Source organism: Eptatretus burgeri, chromosome 5, assembly GCF_056783735.1.
Source record: "Eptatretus burgeri isolate ZD-2024b chromosome 5, Ebu_testis_v1, whole genome shotgun sequence".
Classification (NCBI taxonomy): Eukaryota; Metazoa; Chordata; class Myxini; order Myxiniformes; family Myxinidae; genus Eptatretus; species Eptatretus burgeri.
In genome coordinates, this window is record NC_140965.1 from 6,297,435 (window position 1) to 6,323,726 (window position 26,292).

General features: G+C 45.2%; 1 protein-coding gene across 5 annotated transcripts in view; it reads left to right on the forward strand.

The window, feature by feature from the left end:
- The window catches only part of LOC147025782 (ATP-binding cassette sub-family C member 9-like), a 175,192-nt gene that overhangs the window by 4,476 nt on the left and 144,424 nt on the right, over window positions 1-26,292 (forward strand). For all 5 annotated transcript variants that reach the window (XM_085880567.1, XM_085880568.1, XM_085880569.1 and 2 more), the window contains exons 2-5: window positions 15,899-16,065; window positions 21,012-21,153; window positions 24,887-25,008; window positions 25,317-25,483. In XM_085880567.1, coding sequence (XP_085736693.1) covers window positions 15,915-16,065; window positions 21,012-21,153; window positions 24,887-25,008; window positions 25,317-25,483 — 582 coding nt within the window. In that variant the 5' untranslated portion in view covers window positions 15,899-15,914. The remainder of the gene's footprint in view (window positions 1-15,898; window positions 16,066-21,011; window positions 21,154-24,886; window positions 25,009-25,316; window positions 25,484-26,292) is intronic.

Consider the following 26,292-nt stretch of genomic DNA (forward strand, 5'->3'; position numbering starts at 1 on the left):
CGGGGAAGTGGGAGGCAGGTGGAGGGTGAGGAGATGTGATTTGATTGCAAAAGTTTTGTGCAATTTGAGAGAAGAAAAGCAATGATGTAGGAAACTCACGATTTGCCAGCTGGATAATGTTGAACATCAAAATTGTAAGTTTTCATCTATTGCAAATAATTATGGTACTTGTCTTGGCTCCTCCAAGCAAGATGCAATCTACTTCCTTGTAGTTAGTGCTGGGAAGGTGTTGGGAGTGGTGCGATTGGGTAGTGTTTTCTTTTCAGAGGTAGCATTTCACACCCATTGCTAGTTTCCCTTCGGGCATTGAGTTGTCTACCTTGTACAATCCTATAATTTTGCAGAAGATCTGATAGAATTCTCACCCACAACATATCCTGCCTGATCTGATTGTCTACTTATTCTTCTCTTGCTCTTCATCATGACATGAAGCCTCATTCTTCTGTTATTGAGCTCTTCTATGCACCTTGATCCATCCATTCCTCCATTGGGACCATACTCTGTGCAGAGCATTGGTGCTGCCGAAGCAGACTCCTTGGCTATTGGGCACAACCCTTTTAGGGTCGCCACCTCGACCCAGGATACCAGCAAGCTGGCACTCATTTTTGCTGACCTCAGAAGGATGACAGACAGTCAACTCCATCTGGTATTAATTCAACAGCTGAGTGGGATTTAAACTCGGGATCCTCAGATCCCAAGCCCACCACCCTAACCATGAAGCCAACACCAGGCATGCCTTGATCTCTGTTTTGAAATAACTAAGAATCTAATTAGAAATTAATTCAAGGACTGGTATCACAGAATATAAATTTACTTCGTCGCAAGAAGTCAGGAAGGTCAGGTGTGGGAGCATGTACCGGAGCAGCATGCCACTGCATCCACTTTCCGCCGATACTCCAGGGATCTCCATCTGGCCATCCCCCAGGCAGATGCCTGGCCCATCAACATCTCCTTGAGATGCCGATCAACCACGAGGCACGTGGTCGGTCCGTTGGCTTCCTCCACTCACGAGGCTAACTTGCTGAGAGAATCTGGTGAGCAGGATCAGCATCAGGAATATGAGGCACATGTCCATACAGCCGCAGCTGATGCTCATGGACTACACAGGTAACAAATCTTAGTTGAGTCTCTCTCAGCAACCGCTCGTTGGACACACAGTCTAACCAGCGATAGCCAAGGATTCTCAGAAGAGACGTGTAGCACCGAAGGAGTTAAGTCTTCATCTCAGATCCATGGTCAGAGTCCAAGTCTCACATCCATAGAGCAAGACTGGAAGCACCAAGGACCTGAAGACTCGGGCTTTCGTCCGCCTGCACAGGTACCGACAGGGCCACACCCCATGATCCAGTGAATCCATTACTCCCCAGGCCCGACCCAGACGTCTATTGATCTGTGGCTCATAGCCAGTGGATATATGAATATCACTGCCAAGGTAAGCGAATCTCTCCATGACCTCAACATGGAGATACAGACAAGATAGTAGTATCCAAGATGTCAATGAAAGCCTGGATCTCAGTTTTGACACAGGAAACCCATAATCCCAGTGACTCCAGCTCCTCATTCAGCACCCTGAGGGCCCCCAAAAGAATATCCAGAACATCCGCAAATATGACTGCATCATCTGCAAAATCAAGGTCAGAGATCTCGACACTCCCAAATGATGCACTGCAGCTTGATCTCTCCCAAATCCTCTCCAGAATCCAGTCCATACAAGTACTGGAAAGTGTGGGGGCCAGCATACACCCATGATGAACCCCAGTAACAACTGGAAATGAGAAGGGCACTCAGTAGAGTGCATACCTCTGCCACGTAATGCCTGATCCACGAGAACATATCGGGCCCATTACATTTTTGAAATATCATTTTTGGCCCAATCTCTCAATGGTGAAGAATCACTTTGAAAATTAAATAATTCTCGCATCCAGATCCGGATTTGGATCTTCACCAAATTCGAATCCATTCGTCCTTGCCACACACCCAACCTGTCCACCAAGTTTCGTCCGAAACCATCCATAACTTTGAGATATCATGCCATATATCGGTTTAGCATTATCTCTCAATGGTGAAGAATCACTTAAAAAATTCTAGTAGCCGAATCCAGATCTTGTCGTCCTTGTCGAATCAGTTTGTCCTTGTCACACACCAACTTTTTGAGATAACAAGCAGTCATAGTACTTACTGGTACTTACGAAATTGTCAACTTGACCTCTGACCTTGTCTAATAAAAGCTGTCTCGAGAGAAGGTAGCGATGCAAACCATAAGTTTCTACGATGATTCTGTACCAAACCATCAAAAATCGAATGTTTGACCTCACTGTGACCTTGACCTTTGACCGATTTTGACCAAAATCTAATCAGCGCTAGCCATCACCCTCCTGAATCACGTGGTGTAATTTGACATTGGTAGCTTCTTCCGTTCTCGAGTTATCATGTTTTGGATGTTTGACCTCACTGTGACCTTGACCTTTGACCGATTTTGACCAAAATCTAATCAGCGCCAGCCATCACCCTCCTGAATCACGTGGTGTAATTTGACATTGGTAGTCTCTTCCGTTCTCGAGTTATCGTGCCTACAAACAAACACACGCAAACAAACACACACACACAAACAGATTACGGAAGTCATCAATATATTGTTGTGGTTACCAAATTCGCAAACCACCATTCAGGTCCCTTAGGTGAGATATCTCGGTAAGTATATGTGTAGTTAGGCCCAAACCCGTTGTCTAGTGGGAATACATGTCATTTATGCGTGCTGCGACTCTTCAGGATAGCCGTTTTTCTTTTGCTATCTTTATTTTGGACCAACCGCCATGATTACCACCACAATCACAACATCAACCACCAACCACAACGCCGCTTCACCACAACCGCCACGACCTTCCCGTCACACCTTGCAACCGTCGCATCGCCACCGTTCTTGCCCCGCTGTGGGTACCGGTGTTGGACTCGTGCAGGGCGCGCGTCGAACAGCGTGTACAAAATCACGGATTTTGTGCTTCAAAAACGGATCAAAAACGACACACGCCCACTTTTTGCCGTCCAATCGGTGAGCGAGGGGCGAATTGGCCCCGCCCCCAGGGCGATCGATATATGCAAATTTATGGATCAAAAAGCCTTCACGCCCACTTTTTCTCGGGCCAATGGGGAGCGAGGTGAAAAGTCGAAGGGAGGGGGTCAAAGATGAGAGGGCGAAGCTACGGGGCGGATAAAAGGACCGTGTTCGTCAGTCCAGAGAGTCGAGAGGCGGAGAGTAGGAGAGTAGGAGAGTCCAGAGGCGGAGAGTAGGAGAGTCCAGAGGCGGAGAGTAGGAGAGTCCAGAGGCGGAGAGTAGGAGAGTCCAGAGGCGGAGAGTAGGAGAGTCGGAAACAGAGAGTCAAGACTTCGCGGGCGGTGGAGTTGGCAAGAAGGAGCTGGTCGTCGTGTGCGTTGGAGTCGGAACGGAGGGGACGGAGCTGTGGAAAGGCAGCGACACCAGACGAGGGGGTGCTCGCGTCGGGAGCTGCACCCCAGGGAGGCCGACAGCGCGACCTGGCCGAGGTGGAGACGCTCGTCGCGGGATAATAAAAATCCTCTATACCCCGAGCATCAGCAACCCCCTCCTGTTTCCCCCCGCGCTGAGATAGTGCGACCAAGGGGGCCCCTTTCCCACCCCCTACCAGACACTGCCCGCGAGGCCTGCGGAGTTGAGGCACCATCGCCGCTCCGCGTCTCATCACCAGACGGGTAGGCGTGACCCGGTCTCGGCCTCAGGCCCGCCTCATCCTTGAGGGTATTCTTTTCCTTGGTTTTGGGTATGTGTTGTCGGCGCCGTCTGTGAAGTAGAATTGTATAAGTGTTGCCGTGTGCTCGGTAGTCGGTATTAGCTCTGCATTGTGTTTTCGCTTTTACATTTGCTTTTGTGTAAATTACATTGTGTCTTTTCTGTGTGCATTTGGTGGAATTGTATATGTGTGCTCCCGTGTGCTGCGAATAAATGTGCTTTGTGTTGAACTGTTTCCCGCTTCGCTTCGTCTTTTCCTCTATTGAATCCCCATCTTGCTACACGTAAAGGGTTGGTAGTGGGCTGAATACGCCCGATAATTAATCGAACCGTCGAGGTCGACGATAACACCGCTCGGTTATTCTGATAGTACGGAACGGGTCGCTTAAGTGGCCCGTGTCCGAAGTCGACCTGCGGCGAGGTGCGATCGCCCGGTCTACCCTCCGCGTGGGTACTTAGGTAGGTCGAATTTGGCGAGCAACCCTATCCCACGCGGGGGCTGATTGGCTCGATCGCGGTGACACCGAAAGGTCCACCCGTGACTGGTTCCCGGCGTTAGTCCGAGAGGGTCACGACTGGATTGTCCGTCCGGTGGGCGACGTGCCGCGATTCGAGTTACGTGGCCGTCAGCACGCCGGCGGGCGCGAATCCGCAACAATATACTGAACAAAAATATAAACGCACCAAGCGCAAAAATATAAACGCACCAAGCGATTGTTACTATTTTACCTCGAACTCATTAATACTAAATCTTCACAACAATTTGGTTATAGAATCCATGACAATTGAGCATTAAATTTCAAAGAGTTCCTTGAGAATTCTGGCGACAGTCTTTGCGCTACAACAGCCGACACAACCGAGGTGTCACTGTCAGAGTTCACACAGTCAGTAACGGGTGTGTCCACCGTTGGCATCGTGCAGAGCGGTGCATCTCCGGCACATGGACATCACCAGATTATCGATGGTGGCCTGAGGGATGTTTTCCCATTCCTCCTGGAGAGCCACACGGAGCTGGCGGACGTTCTCTGGGACTGCGTAATGTTGTCGTACGCGTCGATCAAGAACTTCCCAAAGGTGCCCGAAGGGCGACATGTCGGGAGAATATGGAGGCCAGTCGAGGACATCAATGTCCTCCTCACCGAGGAAGTCCATGCAGATCCTGGCAACATGGGGGCGAGCATTGTCGTGCTGAAACGTCACATGGTGAAGGCGCACAAACGGCACGACGATGGGTCTGAGTATCTCGTCCCTGTGCCGCTGCCCGTTCAAGTTGCCTTCAATGAAATGAAGCCGAGTGCGCTCTCCATGGCATATGCCTGCCCACACCATAACACTGGCACCACCGTGTGACACCCGACGAAGGACATTGGCGTCAGTGTAGCGCTCCCCAGCCCGAGGCCAAACGCGGAGTCTGCCATCAGCCCGATACAGCTGGAACCGCGACTCATCGGTGAACAGCACTCTCCTCCATCGTGCGAGGGTCCAGCGCAAGTGAACATTGGCCCAGTTCAGTCGGGTCTGACACCGGACTGCAGTGAGGTCGAGTCCGCGGTGTGGTCGGCGGGCTCGGAGGTTGGCCTCCCTCAAGCGGTTACGCACCGTCTGGGCTGAAATGCGCCTGTTATGCAGCCCGACAGTCTCATCGGCAGTCCTCGTGGCCGGTCGGAGTCAATCCCGGAGATGTTGCAGCCTCATGTGACGATCCTGACCGGCGGTGGTCACACGTGGTCGCCGGGCATGTGGGCGGTTCACGGTGCTTCCAGTCTCTCTGAGGCGCGTTTTCAGGCGGCTAATGGTGGAGTGGTGGACATTGAAGTGTGCTGCAACGGCCCGTACTGACGTCCCAGCATTCAGCATGCCAATGGCGCGCTCCCTCAAGATTTGTGACATCTGTGGCATGTTGACATTTGGCATCAGTCCACATTTTGGGGAGGCCTTTTATAGGGCAAGCTATAGGGAGTGTTTGTGTCCTGGTCACGCTCACTGACCATCACTCTGTCAAGCCCCATGGTGCTCATGGGAAGGATTACTCAACGTGTGAGTCCACACACTCAGAGTGGTCAATTTCAATGGGAACATCTGTCTTGAGCAAAACAAAGGAACCATTGCTCAAACATATCGGTTTGACCATTTTCCCATAATGGCAATCTTGACTTAGATATTTAGGTTGGTGCGTTTATATTTTTGTTCAGTATACTTACGAAATCTTTAGATACAGATGAGAGATAGGAACTTGAAACTTTGGGACATAGTAGATATATGTATGGGGAAGTGCACAACACTTTCAGATTTTTGATATGACCCCAAGAGTCCGGGCCACAAATCTTTAGATTTCGTAAGTAACAAACAGACAGACAGAAAGGGGTGAAAATATAGCCTCTTTTACCTTTATGCCTGTTGTTGGCTTAATGGTTATGGTGGCGGGCTTTGGATCCGAGGGTCCTGAGTTCATATACTGCTCAGCTGTTGAATTAATACCAAGTGGGGTTAACTCAGCCTGTCATCCTTCCGAGGTCGGCAAAATGAGTGCTAGCATGTTGGTATACTGTGTCGGAGCGGCGACCCGTCCAGGATTGTGCCCAATAGCCAAGAAGACTGCTCAAGCAGTGCCAACGCTTTGCACAGAGAGTGGTACCAATCTCCCGCTCCTCCTCCTTCACCTTTGGTGGCAGAGGTAATAAGTTGGGGATGGAACCACCACATCTCACAGCACTCTCAGTACCAGAGTATAGTTCAGACATCAGATTGATCAGTTTTTGTGGCACCCCAAGAAGATGGAGAATCCTCCAGAGAGCATCCCGATTCACTGAATCAAACACTTTGCAGAGATCAACAGAGGCTGCAAGCAGCCCATGCCAAAACTCTCATCTGCATTCAGTGAGGATCCAAAGAGCAAGGATACGGTCAATCATTGACCTCTCTGATGTAAAGCCTGACTGCTCTGGGCGCTGGTGCTCAAGCAGATGGTGGCGAACCCCATCAAGAATTATCCTAGCAATGGCCTTGCCTGGCACTGAGAGCAGCGTCACCCCTCGGTAGTTGCAGTTCTGGCGATCACCCTTCCCTATCCAGACTGGGACAACAAGGCCTCTCTTCCTTTCAGTTGGGATGATGTCTGTGTTCCAAACAGAACACATAACTGCATGCAACAGCATGAGTACAGCATTTCCACCAGCCTTGAGAAGTTCAGCATGGATGCCACAGATCCCAGGAGCTTTACCCATTTCAACTAGTTCACCGCAGCCTGTGTTTCCACAAACGAAGGTGGATCACAGTTGATTTGAGGGTCAGCAGTAGGAATAGTGACACCACTGACATCCAACTCAACAGCGGGTGGGTCAGCCTGGTACACCTGCTCAAAGTAACCGGCCCAGCGGGCCTTTACTTCGGACTCTTCTGTCAAGAGCCCACCTTCCTCTCTCGCTGCAGTGCACCGAGGGACAGGCTTGGAGGAATGCAATGCGTGAATTCCCCTGTAAGCAGGACGAGAATCACTTGACCACAGGTGATGCTCTACCCCCTCACAGATTCCTTGCACATAGGCCTCCTTGTCCACCTTCAGCGCATGTGCACTTTTATGCCTCAACTCCCTGAACAGCTCAGCTCTGCCATTAAGCCTGGCCCTGTGACTCTGGTCAATGGTCTCAAATGTCCCTTGAGAGACAAAATTCTTTTTCACCCTACGGTGAGTTCCAAGACATCCACCGGCAACATCAAGGATGGTGGTCTTGAAGGCACTCCACAACTCTTCAGGATTCCGCAAAGCACCCAAACCCCCCAAATCTCCCCTCAGCCTGTTTGCAGACTTCTCAGATACCCTCTCATCCTTGAGCTTCCCAACATCCTGCCTAGGCTGGGATGGTACCATTCTCCCGGATTTAAGCTGCAACTTCAGAGTTGCTACAACAAGCCTGTGATCATTATTGAGAAACTGAGCACTCCAGTAGACCCTGCAGTTCTGGATCATCCTCCAGCGACCGTCAATGAGGACATGGTCATTTTCCTTTGCCACATCACCAGCGTTGGAATACCAAGTTCAGCGATGAGCCTGTGGGTGCTGAAAACATGAACCAGCCACCCTAAGTCCACAACTTCTTGCAAAGTCAAGGAACTTAGTGCTATTCTGGTTCACAGTTCCAGATCCATGGGAACCAACACATGTCTCATAACCATCCCTATTAGTTCCAGTCGATGCATTGAAATCCACCAAGAGTAGAAGAGCATCTCGCCTGGGGCACTGATCAACCACAGACTCGAGTGTGGCAAAGAATGCATCCTTCATGGTGAGATCACTCGCCTCAGTTGGAGTATAAACAGAGTCCAGGGAAATGACACCCAAGGAATGACATATCCTTGGTCTCATAATGTGCTCGTTCACCAATGTTACCTCAATTATCATTGGAGTCAGCTTATTGGACACAGTTACAGCAACTCCTTGGGCATGGTAACCATCAGAGTGACCAGACCAATGGTAGGTGTAACCACCCGCCATGATCTCGCCACAATGTGGTCTCCAAATCTGAGATAGTGCTGCAATACCGATGTTCAAATGCTGGAACTCAGATGATAACAGAGAGAGGTTATCCTCTCTTCGGGATAGGACATTCCAGGAACCCACCCGAAGGGTCCGCTTCAGGTTAACCCAATGAGACCACCGTCTGGTAGACGACACCTCAGCACTACTCTTCCACACACCACCGCAATCTAACCCAGGAAGTTTACCTCATGCTTTTCCTCCTATCACAGAATGGGGATCCCGAAGGCTTTGCCTCAATCTCGTCATCCGGCAGCACAGGAGGTACTCCCACGTCGTGGGTTTTTGGTTTTCTTTGCATTTATAGGTTTTACGGAATGAAGTGTTTTACGGTGGCTGGAGTGCAAATCCTGCCACCAACCAATAATCGCAACCTATTGACTAATATCACACAGAAGACTGACTACGCCAGGCAGGGAAGACAGTTTACCACCTAAAGGCCATGGAATCAACTTGGTTTTCACAGACTATCGAATAATGACATTGTAATTATCCTGAGGGAAAACAATAACAAGTGTTCTGGTCTTCTTCGGTAACCCTAGAGTGATAGTGATAATGGTACATAACGAGAGTGATTATCATAATAATAATTATAATGGTAATGATAATGATGCTGATAATGATTGCGATAATGAGAGTGATAATGTGCTTGCCAAACACCCAAACTGTACACAAGTTTTGTCTGAATCTGTCCATAATTACCTCCTCCACCGAAGTTGGATGGAGGAAGTTGTGTAGGATTCGGACGAAACTTGGTGGATGAGTTGGGTAGATGACAAGAACAAGCTGATTACATTTTAGTTCGGTCCGAATCCAGATCCGGCCTCTCAGTGTGACACAAAATGTAAACTAATCAGCCTGGCGGAGGTATGCACTCTACCGAGTGGCCGTTCTCCTTTTTTGAGATATCGTATTTCCAGGCAAACAGATAAACAACCAGACAGACAGACAAACAGACAGGGGTGAAACCATAACCTCGCTCCACCTTCGGTGGCAGTGGTAATAATACCTTTGTTTTCATTATGAGGCAGAATTTCAAGTATTTCGAGTTGGCGATAATATTACGAGTTGGAGATACCGGGAACCATCAGTGATCTCTGATCGCAGCATTCTAGTTTCAATCAATCAATCAATTAATAAAATACATTCCTTGCATAGCGTTCTTCAATTTAAAGCAAAAAAATCGCTTCATTTGTAACAACAAGCTCAAATGAGCTAAGATCCTCGTCCTCTTAATGATGACGTCATAAAAACGAATATGACATCATTGTGATATATCAAGTTTGCGATAAGTTATCTGCTAATGCCCGGCTTGATTCCCGCAAGCAAAATTCAAACAGCTTGCCTAGCTTCGGACATAATGGTATAGGCGATTTCCATTAGCGGCGATATTATGACGTCAACTTTTTTTCTAGGAAGAATTTCCAAAATCGGAGATGGTTACTGCCTGCGCGTGGGCTTTCTGCATATACATGGCAAGTTTCACGAAGATCTGATGAAAACTCTGGGTTGTGAAACAAAAAATAGGAATGGCGTCATAAAATTGATATGGCGTCATAATGATGTATCATATGTGCGGTAATTCATCTCTGCTAATGCCCTGTTCGATTCCCGCAAACAGAATTCAAAAAGCTTGCTTAGTTTCGGAGATAATTTTTTAGGCGATTTCCATTAGCGGACATATTTTGACGTCATAATTTTTTTTCTCGGAGGAATTTTCAAAATCGGAGATTGTTACTGTCTGTGTGGGGTATTTTTACATATATATGCCAAGTTTCAGGAAGTTTCGATGAAAACTGTAGGCTGTGCAACAAAAAAAGTCCACAAGAACAACAACGTGAGTAAGACTTAGAGATCCTCCACGAGGATCTAAAAACTAGAGGTGAAGAATCAGAAAGGTAAGAAAAAGCAAGTGTCATAATACGAGATTTTATGAAAGATAAAAAAAAACTTATATTGTGAGTTTGTTTGCATTTGTAAATATTATTATTCCCACGCTTTCGAAGAAAAGCGGGAATATTGTGATTGTCTCCGCTGTCCGTCCGTCCGTCCGTCCATACGTCCGTCTGTCTTACCCTGTAACTCCTCCTACACCGTTTGAAATAGGAACTTGAAACTTTGGGACATAGTAGATATATGTATGGGGAAGTGCACAACACTTTCGAATTTTTGATATGACCCCGAGAGTCCGGGCCAGAGGGGTTGGGGTCATGGGGGTCGATTAAAAAAAAATTGTCTTATAGCTTTTTTTTTTAAGTGTATTTACCATTGTACATGGTAAATTCTTTTATAAAGAACTTACTTACGTGGCCCCAATGAGTGACAAACGGTCACAGGTTTTACTGTATTTATCTAATTGATTATGAATAATTATAATTAATATTATACACAGTTCATTCCTATGATTAAATTGATGCACAGTTCTATATTGCTGGACAGTGTTAAATTAATGTTTCATGAAATGTTGACATTCTTGCAATGACTTCTGATTTAGTAAACATTGTAAGTCTTTGGTCATAAAGCACATCAAATAGAAAAGAATAGTCAATCCATTTTGCAAGATAAAATTTCACCGAGCGTTAATGGTACAAAGCAGTGCGCGCGGGAATATGCAATGGTGTGCCATCGACAACGTAGTTCTAGTTCTTATTAAATGAATTTTTAATTAAGCATTATATATTTCTCATTTAGCCTTGTGAATTGGGTTTTTTTATCCTCAAAAATAGTGTTTTTTTTCGACAGATGTTGGAACGACATAAGGCATTGTCAAAGTTCCACAGTGTCAAACATTAATCTAAATGTTCATCTCTTTTGTTTTCGAGATTACCTGAAACTTAATTGATTATCCTCTTAATTACCTCTGTCACTGAAGGTGGACGGAGATTACAGTATTGTTACGGCTGTGGAAATTCGCAAACCACCATTCAGGTTCCGTAAGGTGAGATAACTCAAAGTACATGTGTAGTTAGCCCCAAACCCGTTGTTTAGAAGGAATTTATGTGATTCATTCGGACTGCGACGCTTTGAGATAGCGTTTTTCTGTTCTATCTTTATTTTGAATCAACCGCCATAACCATCAAATCACCACCAAAAACCCTCCACCACCCTCACCTCTCTCCTTCTACGGCCATTCCCGCATCACCTGTGAGCACTGAACGTCAGGCTGTCTTGGGTTCGTTCAGCGAAATGCACCAAGCCGCGAGTGCAAATAGCGGCCTTTCCGAGGGAAAATTCGGATCAGGAATGCTACACGCCCACTTCTGATCCGTCCAATCAGCAAGCGCGGAGCGGCTTGGTCTCGCCTCCAGGCGCTTCCGTGTGAAATCGAAATATGCAAATTCTAGGATATGGGGAGGTTCACGCCCACTTTTCCTCCGTCCAATGGGCAAGCGTGGCTCCGCCCCCAAGCTCATCCTGATCCGGAAATTTGCATATGGGTTCTCCTGCCGGCCTATAAAGCGCCAAGCGCAAGGCGAATCGTAGCAGAGAGTTTTGAAGGCAGAGAGTTTTGAAGGCGGAGAGTTTTGGCAGTCAAGTCGGGTTGGAGAGCAGAGTGGAGTCGGGAGGCGAAGGCGTCAAGGTGGTTTCTGCAGTCGGATGAGGAGAATTGTGGGAGGAGGCCAAGGAGCTCGAGTCCGAGGCAGGGAAGACGGTGGTCGGCGACGAGGTCGCGGTGGGATTGCTCGTCACGGGACCCAAGACAGCCAGCCATTCTCCTCCCCCAGGGCATCAACAATTTCCCCCTTTCCCCCGCGCTGAGACAGTGCAAAAAGGGGGCCCCGTTCCCACCTCACTCCAAGCGGTGCCAACGAAACCCGTGAAGGAGCACGAAGTCGGGGCACCACCGGGCAGCTACATTTGCGGCTCATCACGAGGACGCGGGTAGGACCCCCCCGGTCTCGCGGACCTGGCCGCTCCTGCAGGTCCTGCGCAAATATTGGCCTACAGGCCCGTCTGCCCCCTTGCCTATGAGGGTGGCTTCTTTCCTTTGCTTTTGAGTAAATGTGTGTTGGCGCCGTCTGTGAAGTAAAACTGTATAAGTGTTGCCATGTGTTCGCGTATTCGGTCGTAGCTCTGCATTGTTGTTTTTGTTTTAAATTGATATATGTGCATTCTGACTGTTTGACTGGATATGTGTGCTTTTCGTGGGCTGGGTAATAAATGTGCATTATGTTCCCCGTTTCGCTGCGTCCTTTCCTTCGTTTGAATCTCCATCTTGCTTCACATAAAGGGTTCGAAGTGGGCTTGATACGCCCGATAATTAATCGGAACCGTCGAGGCCAACGATAACACCGCTTAAGCGGTTCGTGTCCGGAGTCGACCTGTGGCGAGGTACGATCGCCTGGTTTACCATCCACGTGGGTACTTATATTAGGTAGGTCGAGTTTGGTGAACAACCCTATCCTACGTGGGTGGCCGATTGGCACGATCGTGGTGAGGTCGAAAGGCCCACCCGTGATTGGCTCCGGGCGATAGTTCCCGGAGGGTCACGACAGAATTGTCCGTCCGGTGGGCGAGGCGGCTGCCATTTGAGTCGAGCGGCCGATTGCACGCCGGCGGGTGCGAATTCGCAACAATATGTTTTCACCCCTGTTTGTCTGTTTGTTTCTTTCTGTCTGAATATCTACGAACATGATATCTCAAAAAGTTAAGAATGGATTCAAACGAAATTTTGTGGAGAGGTTGGGTATTTGACAATGAAGAATTGATTTGGTTTTGGTGAAGATTTGGATTCAAGAATTTCAGTGATTCTTCACCATTTAGTGGTCAGGCCAGAAACGATATACAAGTATCACATGATATTTCATAAAGTTGTGGATGGATTGTGACAAAACTTGGTGGAGGAGTTGGGTATGTGATGAGAACCAGCTGATTAGACTTTGGTTAAGGTCCAAATGCAGATCCAGTTTATCAGTAGGATACAACACATCAACTGTTCAGCCTGGCGGAGGTATGCACTCTACTGAGTGCTGTTCTGCCTACGGTGGACGGAGGTTATGTTTTCAATCTTCTCTTTTTGGTTGTTTCCCTGTGAGCACGATATCTCAAAAAGTTGTGGACGGATTCGGATGAAATTTGGTGGAAAGGTTGTGTATCTGACAAGGATGAACTGATTTAGATTTTGATGAACATCCAGATCCGCATTTGGATCCGAGAATTAAAAAAAAAGATTCCTTCCCATCGAGTGATGAGGCTAAAAATGATATATATCACGATATTTCAAAAAGTTGTTGACAGATTCCGGACGAATCTTGGTGGACAGTTTGGGTGTGTGACAAGGACACATCGATTAGATTTTGGTTCAGGTCCGGATCCAGATCCGGCCTATCAATGGGATACAAAAGGTAAACTGTTCAGCCTGGCAGAGATATGCACTCTCGCAAGTGCTGTTTGAGTTATCCATTACTTTGATTAACCCCAAAGATTCCTTTCAGCCTCTGTATCTCTAATAATAAATGTGAATGTGTCAGTCTGTGTGTCAGTCAGTGTGTGTGTGTGTGTGTGTGTGTGTGTGTGTGTGTGTGTGTGTGTGTGTGTGTGTGTGTGTGTGTCTCCTCCATAACTTCAAATCAATGAAACCCAGTAGCCTGAATCTTTGTATGCATACAAAGGGAACTCAAAGGAAATGCAAGAGTTAAAATTGGGAGTTTTGGTAAATTAAAACACCACTTTTGAAGATAATTAACGGCCTTATTTAATTATTTCATCTATCAGGCGCATCCTCGGCCACCTCGCTCTCAATGAGGTATTAAGGTGCATCCACGGTTACCTCGCTGGGGGTGTAATTCACCAATTTGTTTGGCCTGCTCAACAATGCCTTGAGTTGGAACAGGCCGCAACGGTTTCTTATTGATAAAGTTTTTTTTTTTCTTTTCACTTTCCTCACTTATATCATCGAATGCCTGGTCATCATACCTACAAATCGTTAGATACATTGCAATGCTTATAAACGCCCGGTGACACCAGCGTTTGCGGCTCAATTTCATTTCCGCACATGCCATAACCTCAAGAATCTCTTAAACTAAGCCGAATTAAAAAAATTTAAGCTGCAGAAATGAACTTACGAGCAATTCCAACTGCTAAAAATATCAATTTGTCTAATTTGGACATATAATATTTTGGGTGTCTCTGTGAGGCATTCAATGTGACTAATCGGATGCTGTCCATCTGCACGACCACCTGCCTGTGTTGTGCCCTGCAGTGTCGTGCAGTGCCAAGCCTGTCGTTCCTTATTAATGGTTGGATAGAAGAAAGGAATGGAGGGAATGAATGGATGGATGGAGGAAAGGGATGGATGGATTGTGGCTTTTCGGTAGTTTGAGCATTGATGGGTGATTATGTGCATGTGTACGGAGTGCTGTTGGTGGGGTCTTGTCAAGGGGGGTTGTGTAGTTCATGTGTATTTTTAACCAAGCCCATGCCCCCTCCCCTGAGGGGAAGAAAAATAAACAAACCAGAACCACAAAAACAACAACCAAAAAAGAAAACAACAACAAATAAAAGAAACAAAAATAAATAAATAAATAAAAACAAACAAAAAACTATTTCATTAATTAAAAACATTTTTTGCATTTTCTTCCTTGGATCTTGTGAAGATAAAGTAGTATGGTGTTCGTGCAGGCATGATTGGCTGAATGGCCTCCACCTGTGTTAGATTTCCTTGTATTTCCTTGAATGGATAGACCAAACCGATTATCCTTCCCCCTCCCACCCCCCCCCACCGTTTCATCACTCTCCTCCCTGCCTCGCTCTTCCCTCCTTTGCCCCTCTCTTCTATCCCTCCTCTCTCTCTCTCTCTCTCTCTCTCTCTCTCTCTCTCTCTCTCTCTCTCTCTCTCTCTCTCTCTCTCTCTCTCTCTCTCTCTCTCTCTCTCTCTCTCTCTCTCACTCTCCTCTTTTCCTTTATGTCACCTCCTTCCCCTCCTTCCTCTCTTTCCCTCTTCTCCTATCCCTCTTATCTCACTCCTTCTTATCTCCCTCCCTTTCTCTTCTCCTCACTCCCCCTCCTCCTTCCTCACTCTCCCACCCTTTCTTGGTCTTCTCCCTCTTCGCTTCTCCTTCTTCATTCCTTCCTCTTCGCTCCTCCCTCTTTGCTCCTCCCTCTTCGCTCCTCCCTCCTCTCTCTCTCTCCTCCCTCTTCAACCCTCCACCTCTTCTCTCTCCCCTCCCTCCTCTTTCTCTCTCCCCCCCTCTCTTAATATTCCCATCAACGAAGCGACGGGTTTTATTTGCTAGTCTCAAATAAAGAAAGAATTTGACATTACCATCTGGTAAAATCAGAATGGAGTTAAACAATAATTGAGACCATCACAATGTTTTCTATATGTTTAAAAGAAATGTAGACGGCAAACTTGTCATGCGTATTGCGAAAATTTTCTCATCGTAATACACCTACGTTTCTCTCTTCACTGATAACAGAGGTACCACTGATGTTATGTTGGGCAAATGTGTTTGTACCACATTATTGGGAGGAATTGCTTTGAATGCTTTGAAAATGATCGGAAGTCTGTTCTAATTGTACAGCATTTACTGAAGAAAATATAATTTTATTTATTTTTAAGAAAATGAATAACATGTTGTAGTGTTGTACCATGGTTGCAGGAACGCCACACACCTGATGCCGCTCGCATTCTGTGGAAGTGATAACAACACGACCTTGGCATATAATGTGGGTGATGATGTCCTCAATAATGGCTGCTTTGTCGATGCTCTCAATCTGGTGCCCCACGTATTCCTTCTCTTCATCACCTTTCCCATCCTATTCATCGGTAAGTACATTGTGAGCACGATATCTACTGGAATGTAAGATTCTAAGACTACTACATGGGTTTATAAACTACCTTACCTGAGAGAAAGCCTTCTCTCAGAATAGCTTGCAACCCATTTGTTGCGGAACTTTAAATGTTGTCAATGCTATTGCAGTGACTGACTGATACAGGTGGGGGAGCAAGGAAAGGGGGGAGGGGGAGAGAGAAAAGGGAGGGGGAGAGATAGGAAGGAGGGAGAGAGAGAGAGAGAGAGAGAGAGAGAGAGAGAGAGAGAGAGAGAGAGAGAGAGAGAGAGAGAGAGAGAGAGAGAGAGAGAGAGAGAGAGAGAGAGAGAGAGAGAGAGGAAGAGAATGGATGGGGGGGAGAGGAGGGAAGGGAGAGAGGGGAAGAGAGAGAGGAAGAGAGGGAAGCGAGGAGGAGGGCAAGGAAGGGGGTTGCTAGGAGGGGGGAGCGATGTTTCACCACATGTCGCCACGCACTCCGAGAGGTAGGGGGTCCGAGGAGGGGGAAGTGAGGAGGGGAAGGAGGTGTTCTGGACTTGCGTTTGGTAGTCGGACTTGAATCGAGTGGGGTGGGGGGGGATGGTCCCGTCTGCCGGCATTAGTACAGGATTGAATGAAATGGGGTACATGAAAACAGCACGTTCAAACAGGATAGCATAACTACCCGTCACTTTCAAACAGCATGTCCCATTTTTAAGGAGATTATAATATGGGCTTCCCTTGTGGTATGCAACTCAAACTACGGCAACACCCTGTTACCCGCTCTCGAACTGGATTTCTCTGAGGGGGTCACATACTGCCTGGAGATTCCCAGAGTGCCAAAGAATGTGTGAACCAGAAAAATGAACACCCCTCCAGCAGTCGGACCCTCCGCCAAGCCCAACCCCACAGTCCAAACCCCGAAACCTGGCTCGGGACAATTGAGCCCACCGCACCCGAGCTGCAATGCTCATAAATGCCCAGAGACACCAGTGTTTCGTGTGTTTATTTAATTTCAACACACGTTTTACAACCAAAATGCGATAAGCCCCAGAATCTCCTAACCCGAGCCGAATCCCAAAAATGAAAGCGCGCAATTGAACCCAGCAGCAGCTCTGACCACCAAAAAAGTGCCCGTCCACCCAACCCGCACACTCCCCGACACTCCGGGCTCAAAGCACAACACAAACACGGAACCACACAGCACAACATAACCACCTCCAAACCACAACATAACCACCCATTTCTTATCACTTCTTGAAAGTTGGAAGAGTGGTGAGAGAGTAAGGAGGGGTGGAGGAGTGAGGAAAAACAAAGGGATGGATGGAAGGAATTGATGGATGGATGGGATGGATGGATGGGATGGAAGGAAGAGATGGATGGGAAAGTGGATTCACAGCAAGTTCCACAATTGTTCATGAACACACGATACTCCAATCTCACAGAGTGACTACATGGTGTAAGGAATGAATGAATAAATGAGTTCCCACCATTCTGTTCCTTCGTCTGCCTTTACATTCCTTGTAGCATCTGCAATGAGCTTGGGTTTTGGAAACAATTCTCCCCTCATAACCTCTAAAGTACTCCACCAAGGGGTGCGTCTCCAAGCATCTCCGGGCGGTACTCACCATGACCACTTTGAGGTGAAGATTATAATTTAAACTTTTGTCAGATTAAACTAAGCCAATGGAACACAAGCTTATATATGTACAGTAAGTACTTCATTTACATTATCACCTAACATTGTCTTTAATGTCAATTTGTAATTTAATTTTCGAAAACGACAACAACTGTGCTTAAAAAAGAAAGGTCATTGACACTGCTATCTACTCTCTCGCCATTGCTTGCAGACATCGGTTTTGTCCATCCATCCCTCCATCCCATCCATCCATTCCTTCCCTCCATTTCATCCCTTCCATCCATCCTTTTTTTTTTGTATACCTTGTCGAGGCTCATGTGAGAGCGAAGGTCAAGGTTTTTGTATACCCCTTCCATCCATCCTTCCCTCCATTCATCCTTTCCCTCCATCCATCTGTTAAAAAAAAAAAAAACAGAATGGCAGGCTTGGCACGGCATGATACCGCAGGGTGCAACACAGGTAGGTAGATGGTCGATCGATGTATTTTGATTGTGTTTATCAGAGGGACAGTGCAGAGTGACAGTGCGGGTACTTTTGCCGTGTATCGCCATGGCTTGCAAACGAATATCCAAGCAGCTTGCAGAATGCTCGCCAAGTAGCTTAAGCACTCAAGCAAGCACTCCAACAAAACGGTTGATAAGGAACGGCAGGCTTGTCAAGCGATGAGCAATCGCCGATCGGTCATATTAAACATCACCGAGAGACACCTGGAATATCAAACAATGGCCAAGTTGGACAAATGAACACCTTTTTTTTAGCAGTCGGAACTGTTGCCAAGGTCAATTCCACAATTTAAATTTTGAAATTTGGCTTGGGTTAAGAGATTTTTGAGGTTATCGCAGGTGCGGAAATGTATTAAAGCCACAAACACTGCCGTCTCCAGACGTTTATAAGCATTGCAAAATGTATCCAGCAATTTGTAGGAATGATGATCATGCATTCGATGATATGAGTGAGGAAAGTGGAAAAAACAAGCTCGAATGAGCTAAGATCCTCGTCCTCTTAATGATGACGTCATAAAAACGAATATGACGTCATTGTAATGTATCAGGTTTGCGATAAATTATCTGTGCTCATGTCTGGCTTGATTCCCGCAAACAAAATTCAAACAGATTGCCTAGTTTCGGAGATAATGGTACAGGCGATTTCCATTCGCGGCGATATGATGTCAACTTTTTTTCTAGGAAGAATTTCCAAAATCGGATATGGTTACTGCCGGTGCATGGGCTTTCTGCATATACATGGCTAGTTTCACGAAGATCCGATGAAAACTCTGGGTTGTGAAACAAAAAATGTCAAAAATAGGAATGACGTCATAAAAATTGATATGACATCATAGTGATGTATCATATGTGCGGTAATTAATCTCTGCTAATGCCCTGTTTGATTCCCGCAAACAGAATTCAAAAAGCTTGCCTAGTTTCAGAGATAATATTTTAGGCGATTTCCATTAGCGGAGATATTTTGACGTCATAACTTTTTTTTCTAGGAGGAATTTTCAAAATCGGAGATGGTTACTGTCTGCGCAGGGTACTTTTACATATATACGCCAAGTTTCAGGAAGTTTCGATGAAAACTGTAGGCTGTGAAACAAAAGAGTCCACAACAACAACAACGTGAGTAAGACTCAGAGATCCTCCACGAGGATCTAAAAAAAAACTTTATTGTGAAGAAACCGTTGCAGCCTGTTCTAAGTCAAGGCATTGTTAAGGCCAAGAAAATGGCGAATTAAGACCCCAGGGAGGTGATGAAGGATGATGCCTTGATTATGGGTAATTAAATAAGGCTGTCAGAATGTACAGCAAATTAATGTACAGTTAATTATCTTCAAAAAGGGAGTTCAAATTAACCCAAACACTAAATTTTCATTCAATCACTTCCTTGGAGTTCCCTTAGTGTGCACGCAAAGTTTCAGGCTGTGAGGTTTCATGGTTTTGGAGTTATGGAGGACACACACACACACACACACACACACACACACACACACACACACACACACACACACACACACACACACACACACTAGTGCTTGGCCAATATTGGCTATTTTTCGGGAATCGGAAGATTGGAGTCGGTGTGATTACCGACTGCAGTACGTACTTCTAATAACCCCAAAACCCTTGAATAGCTTTCACCGTTGTTTTGGGGGAATTTCAACAAACAAATTATATAAACAATGTTGCATTTATTTAGATTTTTCAAGTATATGTGCATTAACATTAATCTTTATAAACAGCTGCGTGTGACGGGTGGGAAAAAAAATTTGGCTCGGTAATTTAGAAAACACGTTAATATGGCAAACGGCTCGGAAATCGTTTGTTATCAAATGTATTTTGTTTTGAAACTCACAAAAGGAAACCATGAAAGCTTTGTAAAGCACATCTGATAACAAATTGCTTTAGAAACAGGCGCGAGGGCAAAGGAAAACCTGATAAAACCTCCATAAGATAGGGGATGAAACTTTGCCACCACAGCACCTGGAACAGGCATGGCATATCCACACACCCGTGGAGAGACCGTACAGATCCGAATCTACCCATATGTACCACGTCCATGTGTGCTGTACATGTACCTCTACCTTGTATAGCAACTGCTGACTGTACATCCCGATCGAGACACAAACTGTACCACTATCGACTGTTGGGCGCTCGGCAAGTGGCGTAAGCACTCAAGCAAGCACTCCAACAGAGCGCCTGTTTTGGCAAGCGATTACCAATTGCCGTCGATAAACTCTTGCACCCGTAAATGCCCAAGCAATGTCCCAATTTGACAAATTAATACTTCTTTAGCAGTTAGAATTGCTGCTAAGTTCAATTCTGGAGCTTACATTTTGTAATCTGTGTTAGTTCAAGAGATTCCCGAGGTTATGGCACGTGCGGAAATGAAATAAAGCCACAAATGTGAGCGGCTCCAGGCGTTTAGATGCATTGCAATACACCCAGCGATTTATCGGTATCAATGACATGAGTGAGGACGGTGAAAGAAAAACTTTATCGTTAAGAAATTGTTGTGGCCTGTTCCAAATAAAAGCTTGGTTGAGCAGGCCACAAAGCTATGACGGCTCCAGACCCCAGCTTGGTAACCCAGGATACTCCTTAAGACCCCATAGAGAGCGAGGTGGGTGAGGATGCACCTGATAAAGGATATTTTATCAGGCGCTGACCTTTTGGAGATCAGTGGCAATATTTTGTTTAATGCTGATTTTTGAATTAGGTGCACGAAGTTTACTAGTATGTTCAGCTTTAGTGCTCAGTGACAGGTATGTCCTGTCGGTGTTCGAATACATTATGAGTGTACGTGCGTGCGTTGTGGATTTCTGTGTGCAGGATGGGGTAGCCAAAGTTCCAAAGTCCAGATACATCATAACACATGGCTGCACTTTCCTGGGCACAACCTGCGCTGGATTCTTACTTTTGCCCTTCTTTTTGTGCACGTGTGTGAGATTGCGGAGGGAATTCAATCTGATGGGTAAGACCCTTCCTCACTGTAGCCACTCCTGGCTTGAGTGAATTGAATTGCTGTCTTATTTGGCAATGCTGACACACTGCACAAACTAACAGTTTATTGATCCAAGCAAACTGAATTGTCAACACTGTGCAGTTTCCTCCAAACGTTTGTAGACACACCTTGTGTTACCACGTCAAGCTGCATTGACATGTTCCGATCATTTTACAAGGCACCTCTATCTAACACGGTTGTTGAAGTAGAGGTCAAATGTGCAAAGTCGTCGGAAAAATACGGCGTGATGAATCAGAGAACTTTACTGAGGATGTAATTGGTGATGGTGAGTGACAAATACCTTGTATTCACTTCCCACTCAACCCCTGTTGAAAATCGTGCCGCTCCTGCTACTGCATTTCCATGTAATGTAGCGATCCTGGTTTGGACTGTCAAAGCGAGCTTGCCCGCATTTTACCCTGACCCTTTCCCAAAGTAACCAATGCTCAATGGGATGAGTGCCAGCCAATCGGCTGATGACAAATGGGAATATACATTTTGAGTCGAAGCAAAATAAAAGATGCCTTTTTGGCCTATGATAATCCTAATTATTCTTTAGCACCTTTCAAATGCACTGAATAGACAGAACAGGCCAAGAGAGAGGTTGAAAATGATTTAGCAGATGAGACGTGAGCTTTTCACTCTGTGACGATACACGTTCATGGTCTGAAATCACTCATACACACAGCATTCATATCGGCACGGTAGCCCACCTCTGATCAAGGGCTTGACTCACGAGCCTGGCGCATTTAATCATCAAGGTTTGCTTAGAAAGAACTGCTAGCATCCATAAATAAATGACCAGGGATTGCAAATGTAAGATTTTCACTCAACTCGCATCTTGTGGGTCTGGGAGAAACTGGGTCGGATGTGTTTTCAACCCCGGGTTGAGTGGTACATGGAAACAAGGTATATGTATGGTTATGCCACAGTTAGGCCTCTGTACAAGCCCTCCAAATTATTGTGCAAGGCATTACTCGAGTTGTAAAAATATGTTAATTTTTTTTGACCACCGCTACCAAAGGTGGAAGGAGATGTGTTTTCACCCTGCTCTTTGTTTGTTACTTGCGAAAATCGAAGATTTTTCAAATATATTGGTTGGTCTTGTGCATTATTCTGTCTGTCTGTCTGTTTGTTTGTTTGTTTGTATGTCAATCACCTACAGGTCACAATTTTTAAACCGATCTTCATGAAACTTCATTACATGATGGAGTTCGTCATAAGCAAGAGGCCTATTTATATTCAGGTCAAAAAGTCAACATAGGCAAAAGGTCAATTTTGTTTTTATCTTTAGACTTTATAAAAAGACTTTATCAAATTTCTAAAATCCTCAATTTTCATCCGACTGATTAGAAATTTGAACAGGATTTGCATATCAGGTCACTGAAATCGACCACCAATTATTTTTGAGGTCAACAAAGGCCAAAATGTCAACATAAGCTGGATTTCTAAAATTGTCAATTTTCCTCTGCTTGACTTGAAATTTGAAGAGGAGTTGCATATTTGTTCATCGAATTCAACCATCAGTTACTTCTGAGGTTAACATAGGCCAAAAGTTCAACATCGGGCAAAGGTCAACAACTTAGATGAGATTTCTCCTCAATTCTCATCCCATTGACTTGAAATTTGAAGATTTATTTATATTTCAGCTTCCTGAATTCAACCATCAATTATTTTTGAAGTCAACATTGACCAAAAGGTCAACATAGGCCAAAGGTCAATAACTTAGGGGTAATTTCTAAAATCCTCAATTTTCATCCTATTGACTTGACATTTGAAGCGGATATCCATGTCAAGTCACTGAATTCGATGAACAAGTATTTGGAGGTAAACATAGGCCAAAAGTTCACATCAGCCAAATTTCCAAAATTGTCAATTTTTTCATGTGATTGACTTGAAATTTGAAGATGATTTGCATATTTGGTCATTCAATTCAACCACCAATTATTTTTAAGGTTAAATTTGTTTTAGGGACTTCACAAGTATCATGTTATATGCAAGACATTGTTCTTGGTTGTTTCTGTTTGTTTTTGAGCAGGATATCTCAAAATTTTGTGGACAGGTTCGGTGTGTGACAGGGACGAACTGATTCGATTTTGGTGAAGATCCAGATCCAGATCCGGCTACTAAAAATTTTAAAGTGATTCTTCACCATGGAGAGATAGGGCCAAAAATTACATATAGCACAATATTTAAAAAACAGTTGTGAATGGATTCGGATGAAACTTGGTGGACACTTTGAGTGTGTGACAAGGACGAATTGATTCAATTTTGGTGAAGATCTGAATCTGGATCTGGATGCGTGAATTATTTAATTTTTAAAGTGCTTCTTCACCATTGAGAGACGGGGCCAAAAATTATATATAGCGTGATATTTCAAAGATTGCCTGGGCCCGATATGTTTTGCTGGATCAGGCATTGCATGGCGGAGGTATGTGCTCTCCCGAGTACCCTTATAGTTGATATTGGTTTTAGTTTTGATGGAACAATGGAAATGAGAATTTTAAAATTGGCATTATAAACATTTTTGAAATGACTTTTCCCACAGCATTGGGATATTGTATGCGGTGCCAGGACGAGGCCTAATGGGAGTGATTGTACTGGGGAAGGAAGTGAAAGGTCAAGTATGCAGAGCCAGTTTACAATTCAACAAAACCCCTTAGAGCACCCTGTGTTGGATGGTTCTCCACGCATGGAAGGTGTGCGATAGGCAATTCGGATCTGCATTTGACACGAGTTCACTTCCCGTGTTGCTGTTTTTGAGGAAATGCAAGGAGGGTTGTGCAGGCTGATGGATGCTTGACCGAACAAGTCATGGTCGGACGTTTATGCATGGTGGAGGAGGGGGAATGTGCAAGTGGTTAAGTTGTAGGGCAGATGGTTGGTATTCATGCGTGCAACATTGATGCGTGTAGGATAAAATGGGCATTGGTAAACAAGAAAACACAAATTGACGATCCGTATTCTGTCATCCTTCGAGTTTGCCGAATGGGTTGCACATTTTGAGCAAATGTAGATGGGTTCAAGTACGTTTAATACGTTTAATTGACCATCAGTAGAACTTCAACAGCCGAACTGAAATTTCCGCACAACAGTTTTTCTTTCCCACGGCCATGTTTTCTGACATTTACGTCGTCTCAAAATACCAGTCGGTGACAGCTCAGGGTTTCCACATCAAAACCGTGAGTTGTGGGGTTTTGCATCATGGTATAGAAATGTTTGCAAAATGTACAAGGCCATTTTAAATAGCTTGGGGTTATTCTCAGGTGATCGATGTGACGGGTAACTCTGTGGTAGAATGCTCATGTGTGATTTGGGTTCCGAGTTTGTTCTCCAATCGGGTCGACTCCAAATACAAAACTTCCGTTTTGATATGGTGCCAACTGAGGCGCAGCATTATGGAGTCCATAATTCGTGATAGGGCCTATAAGGTCGTTCTGAAGAGGGGACATTGAGCTTGTTCCACACAAATAACTTGAACATCATTTGAAATTTCTGAGAGCTTCCACTGTTTGACCCAGGGCAATGTAAAACAACTCTTCCTTTGCATGTAGCATGGCTAAACGTTCCCACGTCATGCCATTAATTAGTAGTTATGTCCAGCTGTGTGCTTTGCTGATGCCGAACAGGATTTTATGTTTTATTTCCCACCAGTGCTGATTAATTCAATCACCACCAAGACTACGTGTGTGTGTGTGTGCAGATATATGGAATCAAGACACCTGCACCTCTACATGCCTGCCACCATGGCCTTCGTCGCTGCCATGATGTCGATTGTTTTTTACCAGAACATCGAGACGTCAAACTTCCCTAAACTATTACTCGGTGAGCTTGCGGTAAAGATATTGCATACCACGATGGGCTCGTGGATCTTACTTCGCAGCAACCTCTGGGATTGTGCTTGTGTTCCAATTTCTGAGTTTTCCAAAACGCTGTTTACCATGAAAATAATGAACTCCCAAAGTACACTGGACGCATGATTAATTGGTTCGAGAAACTGATGGAAGAAACAAAATTTATTCTGCTCTATTCAACCACATTGCGCGTCTTTGTTAACTCGAGTGTTTGGTGTTTTTTGTTGTTGTTTCTTTTTCAATCAAAATAAGCTCTCGATGGTGTGTGGGTTACTTTAGCTCTTCTTGCTTATTGGATCCTGGCATTCAGCATGAAGAGCATAAAGCTGGCCAAGTTTTATGTACACCGCGTTGGACCGAAGCATTTGCGCTTCTGCATCACCGGCCTGCTCGTTCTTCTCTACAGTCTGCTCCTCATGGTCGAGATCAACGTCATCCTCGTGCGCGTGAGCTGCTCAGCTGCAACACCCACCTGGTGCCAAGCAGCACTCTTATAACTTTAAATGTTCACGTAAAAATGCATAATATTCCTTCTTGACATTATATGCATAACCACCACCTGGACCAACAATCCTTAACTGCCATTACTATTATCCAAAATTTTGCATGTTTATCCACACAATAACCACATCAACCCGACTCATCCATTAACTCACCTGCAATCCCATCACGCTCATCTATATTAATTATAAGCTCCAAGCCGTGGATAAAATACACTGTGAACAACCAAAATATCCAACGGACTCAATCTTCTGAATGACAGGCTCAGCCTGATTCCAAGGCCCCAACAAAAGGTGCGGGAGGAAAGTCTGGATAGGGACAATGATTATTAAGAAAGACACAGTTCCGAGTAGTCAGATGTATCATAACTGTTCCTGTGATTAAAGTTTGTGCTTTTGCTTTGATCATCACGAGCTCTGGTGTATTTAAAATTGCCATTTCATCGGCGGCGACCTACAAAGCTATTCTTTAATCGCAGGAAATTTCCTGCACTCACTGAGCCATAAAATGGACAACATTAGGCCTTGTAATGACTTTGCCTTTAACCAATGATAATGAGTGTACTTACTGTTGGAACATGGTTGTACAAAGAATTAGGATGAGAAACCATGATTTCCCACAAAGAATTCATGCATTAGGATAAATATAATAGAATTCCAGCACAAATTAGAAGACCTATTAAAACTAAAACTTCCACCTCTTCACAAAAAAAGTTGAGTATACGAGTATAGAATGATATAAAATGCTTGCATAC